Source organism: Gavialis gangeticus, unplaced genomic scaffold (assembly GCF_001723915.1).
Source record: "Gavialis gangeticus isolate Ggan-Ray unplaced genomic scaffold, GavGan_comp1, whole genome shotgun sequence".
Classification (NCBI taxonomy): domain Eukaryota; kingdom Metazoa; phylum Chordata; order Crocodylia; family Gavialidae; genus Gavialis; species Gavialis gangeticus.
This window is the reverse complement of record NW_017729025.1, coordinates 79,463,843-79,476,035: the sequence shown is the minus strand read 5'-3', so window position 1 is coordinate 79,476,035 and position 12,193 is coordinate 79,463,843. Positions and strand designations below refer to the sequence as shown.

At 38.0% G+C, this 12,193-nt stretch overlaps 1 protein-coding gene across 5 annotated transcripts in view; it reads left to right on the top strand.

Annotated features, from left to right (window-relative positions):
- FSIP1 (fibrous sheath interacting protein 1) overlaps positions 1-10,857 on the top strand; it is a 203,002-nt gene extending 192,145 nt beyond the window's left edge. For all 5 annotated transcript variants that reach the window (XM_019518978.1, XM_019518981.1, XM_019518977.1 and 2 more), the window contains 2 exons: positions 4,117-4,663; positions 10,520-10,857. In XM_019518978.1, the coding sequence (XP_019374523.1) occupies positions 4,117-4,663; positions 10,520-10,554 (582 nt within the window). In that variant the 3' untranslated portion in view covers positions 10,555-10,857. The remainder of the gene's footprint in view (positions 1-4,116; positions 4,664-10,519) is intronic.
- Positions 10,858-12,193: the final 1,336 nt, after the last annotated feature.

The window sequence follows — 12,193 nt, the reverse complement described above, 5'->3', positions numbered from 1 at the left end:
AGGGGGGGGAGGGGTGTGCGGGGCTGAACGCAGAGTGGGGAGGGCAGAGTGCAAGGGGGCAGGTTGCACGAGGCCAGATGCAGCGCGGTGGCAGCGCCACACAGTGGGTAGTGGCAGCAACCACTGCAAACAAGTTGCCCCCCTGTTCCTGGGAGGCAGCAGTGGCACGGGTTGGTGGGAGGTGGTGCTCTGTCCTCCCCTTCCCCTCCCTTCCCACCATTCTTGATGGGCAACTGGCTAGAGTGTTCAGAATAAGACAATTCTATTTTTATTAAGGTATGCAAACACAGTGATACCTAAAGGAATTCAGTCTGACTTCAGTCCTTTAATTTTGTGCCATTAAAAATAGAGCTAATGACTGTAGGACAGAGGATTTCTCTGTAAACACTAGGCCAGACATCTTGGTGCAGCTATGTGCCCATCTTTTTAAACTGTTTTTCTTCATCTTATGGGAGTAAACCCCACAGATGTCAGACTAATCTTTTTCTTTGCAGTCTTCACTTTATTTTTCTGGTCTTAGTTTTGCTAAACATTTAGAAATGCATTAGTCATATGGTCACTGCACTGGTAAGATGAGTTTATGGGTCTTGTTAGCTGAAGATCCTAGAAGTTAAATGAGTTTTGTGAGTTCTGAGACCACAGTCCTTACTTTAGCAAGTAGCTACTCTCTTACTTAAAACTAAGCAAGTGTGTCTTTGTAGAATCTGTGCCTTCATTAGTATGCTTTGGAAAACGTCAAACAAATCATTAACAATAAACTGTCTCCATTTGATTTTCATGTGAAGGTATTAAATATTTTGAAAGAGTGGTGTAGACTGACAAAATACGTGGAATTATTGATGAAGGAAAGTGATGCATGGTATTGCCTTTTAAATGATAGTACATGTAGGCATGAGATTGTAATATAGAGTATAGGACAAGGATTTCTTCATCACTAACATAGTAGAGCTATGCACTTTAGGGATCACTAATCTAAAACTTCCAAAAGTTACCAGTGCTGATATACCAAAAGCCAGAGTGTTTTTTAATACATTATTGCAGTCTTGTAAGTCTTTCAGTAGGAGGGGAAAAGGTTATTTCAGAGAAGATTACAACCATACATTTGACATTCACTGCAGTTAAATACATCCATGGGAACTTTAATGAATCAAAGTGACCATTTCAAACAAATAGAGGCATAGACATAACAGTTTTCTGTCACCATGTCCAAATCAAATAGCACAAAGCAGAGGCTAATTCCCTCTTCTCTCTAGTCATACTCTATATTAGAAAAATATTGAAGTCTGCTTTCTTGTTTATTGCAAGTGATATGATATATCGCTGTCTTTTACTCTACTTAGAATCTCCCAATTTTGGTATATTATCCCTTTCCCTGTCTTGAGACATAATATATGGACTTTTCAGTGGTAGGCTATTTCTGTTACTTTGAAAATAGTCCTGAAGCGTTGTACTTGTAACCCCAGAGTCACAGTAGGTCTGTACACAGAGTAACTACAAGTTTGCATTCCTACCACATGCAGTAAAGCTTTGCCTATAGAGTCATGCCTCAGAGGAATTCAGTTAAACACAAAAGACCTTCAGGTACAGAAAGGCAACTTGTGGTCAGAAAACACTAGCTGAATGCACAAACAGAATCCTACTGAAAAGGTCATTAGCAGGCATCTCAGTCTCCAGGCTAGGAATTCATTTCTTGGACCATTAGCAGTAAAAAGCCTAATGATTAAATAGTACTCAGTTTCATATTAAAAATTAGTGAGAACAACTAGAACTTTTCCAGTCATAATAAGAATCAGAATTCATTGCTCATTTCCCCTTGTCCAGTATGTCATTTCCATCTTTGGAATAATACGCATTGTGCACGTTTATATGTTATTAAAATAGCATCTCTGTAAATATTTTGTCTTTAGTGTAACTTAGTGCAATTTTGTAAGTATTCTAGAGTAAAGACACCTGAGGAGAATTACAGTTTTTAGTACCTGGTTTAGACCACACAGTTTATCCTGACCATTGAGATTTGTAACTGCTTACAATTAACAATAAAATAACCTTTTTGACACAAATACAATTATTACATTTTGTACAGTATAGTGCCATAGGTATTTAAGTGTTTATTTGGTTGCAAATGTATAATAGGTTTCAGTGTAAGTTATGTTTTTATTTTCTGTTTTTTCTGATATCCCTAAAGTGACTCTTAAGTCTTCCATAGTTAGACAGACACACAAAAAAACAGCCATTTTGATCTGAATTAAGTATTGATTGTGTGCCCCAGATTTATGAAGAAATGACATAGGGTTATTCAGGAAGCTGTCTACACTTAGTGTGGCCTTATTTAGAAGCTACAAAATATGCAACTATTTATGGAAATTCATCTCAAGGACAGTTAGTAACATGGAATTATTATAGATAGAATTCTTTACAGTATTTGTGCCTGTCTTAAATGTTAAAGTTATATTATTTTAAAAAATTCAGTAAAACAAATCATGAAAGGGTACTGTGATGGGATACTTACCTGACTTGTCCTCATAAAACTTAGTGGAGGGAAGGAGAGAAGGCACTGAGGAAGAGCCACATAAAGAGTTCTGCTTGTTCTCCATCCACCAAAATCTCTCTCAGCCTCAGATAAAGTTGAGGTGAGCTCAGTGGCAATGCATAGCGGGTGCACAGGGGTGCACCTTCCCCCCTAAGAGCACCAGCTGGGGAGTGGGAGCACCAGGAGAAGTGATCCCTGCAGTCCCCCTGCAGCCGATTGCACTGACCGGTGGGGTCCCCCCATGGGCAATTTCACTAACGTGGAAATGCCAGCAACATGCTGCTGGCACTTCCAGACTGGCATTTTTGGCCACAGGGGGACCTCCCCCTGGTCACTGACTGGCTGCTGGGGGGTGGGGGGAAGTACCCCACCTGACTCAGGAGGCACCAGTTGCTCATGGGAGAGCTGATGCTGCCTTGAGCTGCACTATTGTGTAGTGCATATTTTTTGGATTCTACAGATGTAGAGTTGTTGACCCACTCCTGCCCTTCACCCTTTGATGTGGTCTGAGGGACCAAGGTAGGTACAAGAGACCTGTCCCAACAAAAATCAAGTTATCTAAAAGAATGGTTATAAGGAAACTTTTGTAAATTATTAATCTGTAAGTACGGTAAGTATGGAACTATGCAGAACACAGGTTTGAGCACTTACCCAGAGAAGGTTTTACCGTGTATCTCTGTGACTTCCCAGCATGGAGAAACCACCATAAAAAAACCACTCCAACCACCATACCACATCAGGCATTACCCAGGCTGTATTCCAGTGCTCCTTTTGAAGGTGCCTCCCAGGAGACACAAATGGTAGATATGTGGGTCTCTGCTTCCAATAGGGAAGAAACTTCCCCATTGCACTGCTCTGCATTCATTTTATCCAATGACTGTTAAATGCAAGGAAAGCCTGTACTCCTACATGGGTGGGGGGCCCTCCTTATCCTCCGCCTCCTCCTCTCCCCCACTAGTCAAGATTTTCCTACAGTTTCATGATCTGGCTAAGTACAGACAAACAGCCCAAGGCTGAATTGATTCAGTCTTTGCAGGTTAGTCTAAGCTGCAGCAATTTGAAATGATAAGCAAATGAATATACACACTCACTTTTGATTCAGGAAATGCAGCCATATGCCTGCAGTGGCTCAAACCAGAATATGGAGAGTGCTAGAGCATGCCTGCCAGCCACCACTGAGATGCAAGCTCTCCAAATATATTAGCCAAATAACAATGCATCGTTTGGCTAGATACTCTTTTTCTCTCAATAACTGAAACTTAGAAGTAAATATTACATTTTGTGACTTGTGCTTTTATCATTAAGAAACAAATTTAAATTGTGTGGGAGATCTTAGGTAAAATGAACCACCTTACTTGTTCAGTACACACTATACAGCAGACATCCTTCATAAGTTGCAGTGTCTTATTCACTTTGCACTCTGTGGAGAGATTTTGTATAGTACTATTATGTATAAATGTTTCTAATCTCAGTACTAGCCACAAAACCCTGGCCTTGAAGTTTTAAGGATCCCAGTTATTTTTTAGTGTCTTCTAAATTGTTTATTCTTTATTTTAACAGAGAGAAATGTTTCCTTTTTTTTCCAGCCTGAAGAGCTACCTTGTCTCTCTGAAGAACAGCTCAAGACCCTTCTGGAAGAATGTATGCAGTCTCAGAGAACAATAAGCAATATTCCCATGTCAAAATCACAGGAATTGCTTTCTGGTGAAAATTTTTTCTCACGTTACACAACTCAAGATGCTGCCCTTCTCTCAATGTCCACTCTTTCTAACCCATTGGGTGAAACCCATAGTGTAAGGATGTCAGCAGATCAGGAGAATGCTGGACTTGAGGGCAAAAATGAACACAGTTGTGCAGAGAATGAATCCCCAGGCTTCTATCTCACCAAAGCAATGGCTGATAGTCATTTATCAAAGGATTTGGTGGTCCAAACAGAAGAACCTAATGACTTAGAAAGTCTACAGGAGATTGCAGATAAGAGTAGTGCTGAAGGTTACTTTATGTCAAGAGCACTCAGCACAAAAAGCTTGAAAAAACCTTCTTTCTTGGATGAACCATTTTATGGCATCAGTGTGAACAATGAGCTATCCACAGAGGCTGACATTCCCAGCATACCATTGCAAACCAAAGGAGGTGAGGCTCTTAACAATCCTTTAAATAGGCTTTTGATTATGATGAAAATACCAAGCAGGTTCTTACCAAAGGTATGCACTAATGTACTGTGATTACTATGGTGGGGCAAGGATGTACTTTTATGAAGCAAAGCACTATGCCAGAAATAACACACAAAATTGAATTGAATGTTTATCAAAATTCTTACCTTCACATATTTGGCCATGAGATTAGTCCTCTTATGAAATATACTTTTGATGGTGATTAATTCTGTCAACTGGAAAATAAAGTTGGCTACACATATAGATTGTTGGTTTATAATAGAAAATCATGTTCCTCATTTTTTCATCTGAACTTTCCTTCTGTTGTCAGAGAAACTGTATTCTCATAGTCATTCCCATAACTCACATAAGTCCTAGGAGATACCTCTTGTGTGTGTTTGTTTAATATGACAAATAATATATTTAAAAAATAAAATCACATTGTGATCTAGTTAGAAGAAAAAACAATCAAATTGATTCTGAAACTTCCTCCCTGTATGACAAAAGACATTGAACGGCCACAACACTGCATAAGCTGTTCATTTGTGCAAACTGCTTTTTGTCTTTTCTGTGCAGTAGCAAGTTATGATTTTACTGAGTTTGAGCTGAGGCTGTTTGATTATACAGGACCTTAAAATCCTATTTAGTTTGCCAAACAATGAGTTGTTATTTTGTAAGTAAGCTCTTTCAAATTGGGAAAGTGCTTTTGTAGATTCATTTCTAATTTAACTGAGTATCTCATCATCTCCTTATGGCATTAGTTTGTCAAGCTCTGCTTATATTGTTTCTTTGATTGTATGTTATTCTTCTTTTTTCATCCTGTAGGAAAGATACTGTAAGTTACGCTAATGTGACTTCACATGTCTGGAAGCAGGACATAAAGACTGTCAGTAACTAAGCCTGTTCAAATATGGCCCTTCTCACCATTCCCAGTCTTTACTTACTTTCTCATACAGGGAGCATGAAAAAGGAACCCTGCAAGATCTCCTTTTTGTTTTCCTTCTCAAGAGAAATAGCGAAGTGAATATGAGGAATATGCTATGCAATAACAAAGGAGTTATTGCTTGTACTGTGGAGAATTTTTACTAAAGCTTCTATTGTTTTTACTAGAAATAGCGTAGCACTTGTAAGAACGACATTGGGCTATTCAAAGCTCAGGAGGGAAGAAAGTCCATTATGCCATATCTTATTTAGGAAAGGAAAATCTTACACAAGTTCTAAAAGATTGCCTTTGCTGAGCTTCTGTATCACATCTGCTTTTCTTTAAATAATTTGAGGAAATGTATTACTTCAGAGAATAGAAGAAAGCTCTTGAGCATTGACACTTTTTACCTGTTGAGGTGGATATTATATGGTATCCCTCCAAAAACAACTAGAATGAGAAACTCAAAAGCTTGTGTCTGCTTTTGACTTATTCTTGAATATTTGCCATGACACCTCCTATTTTGTAAAATTCATTTGCCAGATACATTAGTAGTTTTGTATCAGCTTCCTTAACATAGGGAAAAGTTTAGGCAGCGAACATCCAGACCTTGACAATAATTTCCATTGTAGTAGTCAGTGCAGAAACGCTCTGTTCTGGGAAACAATCAGCTACATCAATATTTGTTTTATACCTTAAGAGTTAAAACTTTGACCATGTATTATTATGCAGGCATGTGTGGAAAATCTTAAACTTGTCTTAAGAAAATGTAAGGCATTTCAATATCGGGGGGGGAAAAAAAGAAAACAAGAATAAAGCAGCATGTCCTTTCACACAGGCGTTTTTCCCAAACAGTTGGCTAAATTCTGCCTCAAGATGCACGCCGATTTCTTAGAGCGCCAATCAACCAAGAACAGAATTTGGCCCTTTCACCTTGTTGTTTCCTATGGTTAAAAAAAGTAAACAGAACTTATTAACCATCAAGAAATGTGGTATCTTGCCATATCATTTTGTTGCATAAAAACACATGTTCAGCCTAGGCAGAATGGAAGAATCCAAACAAAATTTACAATTTTGGTACTAAGTGAAAAATAATCCCCTGCCAGATAACTCCATAAGGCATGAAAATAGGGAAGTAACTTGAGACTGATGGGAAGCACTCCTTAGAATGGCTGCTAGAGACATCCTTCTGAGACAGCTGACTTCTTAACTGTATCTTTATAATTGTGTTAAACAGAAAGCACATAATGTACAACCATATTATAGACCAATCTTTGGGTATATTTCTCTTCATATCATTAATCTTTTTCATACAACTTATGCTTTTAGTAATAATAAATAATTCAGTAATAATACAGAGTTTACTCTTATACCACTTCTTACCACCAGTTCTCAAAACACTTTACAAAGGCGGTCCATATACTTATCCCCATTTCAGTTGGGAAAACTGGAAGGTGAATTCACTTGCTCACAGACACCAAGAAGGCTAGTAATCAAGCAGGAACTAGAAACCAAGGATACATCTACACATGCATTAAGGCACTTTTCCTAATGCACATTAAATTTAGTACCTCCAGTGTGAGGTACTAAACAAATGCACATTAGGCTGCCTTAATGCGCAGTAAGAACTGAGCAGTTTTTAAGTGACACTTAATGTGGAGTAGCCTGTTTTAGTGTGCATAAGCATAATAGCACAGTTTTTTTTTACGTGATGCTTTAATGTGCAGTAAAATAGGCTACTGTGCATTAAAGTGCACCTGTAGATGCACCCCAGGAGTCCTGAGTTCCATGGAGGGCACTGTCCTTTAGGCAACAGTGGCTGCCCTTTTGAGTAAACTTTTTGTGCAAAAAAAAAAAAAAAAGGCTTTTAATAATATGGGTTAAAATATATGCCCAGTTATCTTGCTTAAATTCTTGCTGTTAATTATTCTCTTTCTGTCTGCTTGTTTTGAGAAAGAACTTTTCACCTGGAAAGAAGCTGTCAGTACCATTCTGTAGCCCAACTCTTATTCAGTGAAATTTAAGCCTTTTCCTAGTTCATGAACTCAGACCATTCTGGGATGGTTTAAATTAAGTAGAGGTTAATGTTAGATTTTCAGGTAATGTAGAAGTATAAAGGTACTTGTTCGTTGCCAAAAGTGCTTTTATTTTAATTTTGTAGACTGTATAACATTGTGATTTGTGATGCAAAATTACATATAGAAACAAAATAAAACATACCTTAAAAGAAGTATGATTAGCATTATAAAATAATCACACAATCATTATTGTGGAGGAGTCATGCAGTTATGTCTTGAGAGTTGGTAAGGACATGCAGTTAGGGTCAAATGCGCCTCTGGATGCACATATGCTGCCTGTTAAAACAAATAGAAGCCAAACTTATATACATATCAGGGTGTGAATATTAAAGATTGTGGGACAAATGACACATTTACATTGGTGTAATGATTCTTAACATTAGTGTCGGTTGACATAGGGTCATAGGAAAGTAGGACTGAAAAGGACCTCATGGAGTTATCTAGACAAGCCTCCTGCTTAAGGCAGGATCATCCCTGCCTAAACCATCCCAGCCAAGAGTTTGCCCAGCCTGCTCTTGAAAACTTCCAAGGAAGGAAATTCCACAACTTTTCCACAGCCTGTTCCAATGTTTGACCACCCTCAGAATCAGAAAGTTCCAACTCATTTCCAATCTAAATTTCCTCTGCTGTATCTTGAGGCTGTTGCTCCTAATCCTGTCCCATATGGCCACAGATAAAAGCCCATCTTCATCCTCTTTATAATCACCATTCAGGTATTTGAAGGCTGTTATCAAATCCCTCTTTAATCTTTTTCTCTCCAGGCTAAATAACCTTAGTTCTTTCAGTCTTTCCTCACAAGTCATATTTCCCTTGCCTCTAACCATTTTTATCACTGTCTGCTGGATTCTTTCCAATTTCTCCACATCCTTTTTGAAGTTTGGAGCTCAAAACTGGACACAGCACTCCAGGTGAGGCCTCACCAGTGCCAAATAGAGTGGAAGGATCATTTTCCTTGTTATGCAAGTTAAACTTCTGTTAATACCATACAACGCTGGTGTTTTTCTCAACAAGAGTACACTGTTGGTTCTTATTCAGCTTATGGTCCACTGTAACCCCCAGGGCCCTCTCAGTAGTAATGCCCAACTAGTTCCCCAGTCTGTATTTGTGCATGAAATTATTCTGTCCCAGGTGCAGGACTGCATCTGTGCTTGCTTTATCTGATCTGGTTGATTGAAGATCAGTTCTCCTGTCTGTCTACATCATTCTGGATCCTAGTCCTGCCCTTTAGCGTGTCTGCAACTCCACCCAACTTGATGTCATCTGCAAATTTGCTAAGTATGCACTTGATCCTGTTGTTCAAATCATAAATGAAGAAGTTGAACAGGACAAACCCCAGGGGAACCCCACTTAATACGTTCTCCAAACTATACATTGAGTTATTGAAAATTATTAATTGAATATAATGATCCAACCAGTTATGTATCCACTTTACAGTACTTTCTTCTAATCTGTTTTTCCTTAGCTTGCTAATGAGAACATCATAGGAAACTGTGTCAAAAGCCTAGCTATAAAGTCAAAGTACATCACATCTGCTGCTCCGTACATCCATGGAGCCTGTCACCTTATCATAGAAAGGAAATCAGGTTGGTCAAGTATGACTTGCTCTTGGTGAATCCATGCTGGCTGTTCTTGATCACCCTGTTCTCTTCAAGGTGCTTCACAATTGATTCCTTGAGGACCTGCTCCATGATCTTTCCAGGGACTAAGATCAGGCTGACTAGTCTGTAATTCCCTGATTCTCAGTCTTCCCTTTCTTTAAGATGGGTATTATATTTGCCCTTTCCCAATCATCTGGGACATCACCTGACCTCCATGAGTTTTCGAAGAGGACGGCTAATGGCACTGAAATTACCTCAGCCTCAGTACCCTAGTGTGCATTCCATCCAGCCCTGCTGACTTGAAAGCATCTAGCTTCTCTAAGTAATCCCTAACCTGTTCTACCATTTCTCTAAGGTGTTTGTTTCCTTCCCTAGCTTTTCTGCCAATTGCACACATCATCTGATAGTTATACCTGTTCATGAAGATTGAACCAAAAAAGGCAGTAAATAGTTTAGCCTTCTCTGCATTCATAATTATATTGTCTTCTGCATTCTGCAAGGGACCTATTATTTAATTGGTCTTCCTTTTACTTTTGATATAGTTATAGAATCCCTTTTTTATTTTTTAAAAAGGTCATAGCCAGCTGCATCTCCAATTGTGTCTTGGCTTTCCCAGTTTCCCCCCTGCATGGCCATGTGATGCACTTATACTCTTCCCTAGTACTATGACTGAATTTCCACTTTCTATAGGATTTATTTTGAGTTTCAACCCATTGAAGACAGTGCTGTCTAGGTAGGCTGGCCTCCTGTTTCACTCCCCATTCTTCTGTCATATTGAGATAGCATGCTTCTGCACCCTTAAAAGGACCTTCTTAAAGTACGGTTATCTCACCAATATCAACATATCTATATTGACAACCCTGCATCAGTGTAAGATACTGAATCCCAGGAAGTTAGTCTCTGAAAAATTAGGGATAAAATTACACTGGTGTAAATTACATGAGTTAAAGCTATTACAGGGTCACTGTTTGCTGTATGCAAAGGGACATTTACCAGCTCTCTTTCTCTCATGTTAGTTAGTCTGTAACACTGCTGACTGCAGGCATCTGTGTCTAGATAGGTGCTTATCTGTCCACTCAGGATGTCAGTGTAATTGACATTGGTCCACAAAAATAATATACATTACATTAGTCTAAACTGTCTGGGATTGGTTACAATCAATGGTTACTGCTTTCATTTATGTTTGTGAATATTACTAATCTTTTAGTAATTTGTGTATAATTTCTTCTTTTGTGCAGATGGTTTGAAGGTTGAAGATGCAGCAGAAGAGTAATTATCTACTGAGTCATGTTTATAAAACATTAGTAAATTCCACCTTGCAGGTTTTACAGTAATATATGATCATTTCTGATTTTTTGGATACAGTGACTAATCATTGCATGTAGGAGTTATTACTGTGAAACAGTTTTCCTCATAAGAAACTACATTACACACTGCTAGTTTGACTTCTAAAGAAAAAATACTCATTTTAATTGAACTTCTTGAGAATGTGTTACATAGTAGTGTTCTGTGTATTATCTTCAGTTTATATGTATATTTTAAATACAGTGGTTAATAAAAACTTTTAACACAAAGTTGTTCTGATTTTTGTGAAACTGTACGTGAACTCTGTTATCACTGCCATGTCCAGATATTCTTTAGTTTTCTTTCACTGATTTCTGTGAGCTGGTCTGGTGAACACCAAATTCTCTGGCCCCAGCCATGCCCCTTTTTCATGAATACTGAGTGAGCTATTTAGGTTGGGTGTCAAATTTATTACAGGGAAGCTCACCTACTTTGTCTGCCATGTAAAAACAGTTGAAAAGATCTCATTGTGGATAGTTTCATAGTACTAGCTACTATGTTGCTACTATGTTGGATGTGTTGCTTAACTCTTATTGGAAAGCCATATTCCAATGCTGCCTATTGCACCTCCTTCATATTTCAGTGCTTTTTCTAAGGTAAAGTATAGAAGGAGCTAATTCAGAAAACTACTGGAAGTCTGTTACTGTGTTTCCCCTCAGCCTTCTCTTTTCTAGAGTAAACAAACTAAATTCCTTCAGCCTTTTCTCATAGCCCATGCTTATCAAATTTATTTTTTATTTTTGTTACTCTTTTCTAAACTACATCCAATGGATCTCTATCTTTCTTAAAGTCTAGTGACCAAAAATGGACATGTTTTTCCATCTGAGGCCTCACCAGCACCAAGTGGACCAGAATAATTACATTTGATGTTTTACACAATCTTAGCATTGATAAATGCTAAAATGAGATTTAATTTTTTGCAATATCATTACTCATGTTTAGTCTGTGATATGCTATAACTGTCCAATCTATTTCTGTCATACTGATGTTCAGCCAAATGTCTGCCATTTTGTATTCATGCATTTAATTTCTCTTTACTAAATGTAGCAAATTGCTTGTCATTATTGGATTTGATTTTGTTTATTCCAGATTGTCTCTCCAATTTTTGAAGATCATTTTGAATTCTGAGTGTTTGGAATTCTCTCCAATTTAGTTTCATCCACAGATTTTATAAGTATACTTGCTATTCCGCCATCCAAATCATTACTAAAATATTGAATATAGCTGGTCCCAGGACAGACCCCTTTGGGATCTCCTTTGAGATGCCCTCTCAGATGAATTTGGTCTTCTAAATTTGAAAGATGGACAGAGTAAGTAAGAATGATACAGCTAAATTTTCAAATCAGGGCATCAATCAAATATTAGTTCAGGCAAAATCCATGTTGCACATGCAGGTAATGTAACTGCATAGTTTACTGATATATATGCATAGTCAGTGATAGTACACTTTGTACATAAAAAGTCTATACTTCTTGAAGATTCAATTAAGCAAATGTGCCCCTAATATTTTTACTGTAGAGATTTGAAAGTTAATTCAGTCATGTTACTTTGTAGCCAGTCTTTCAAAT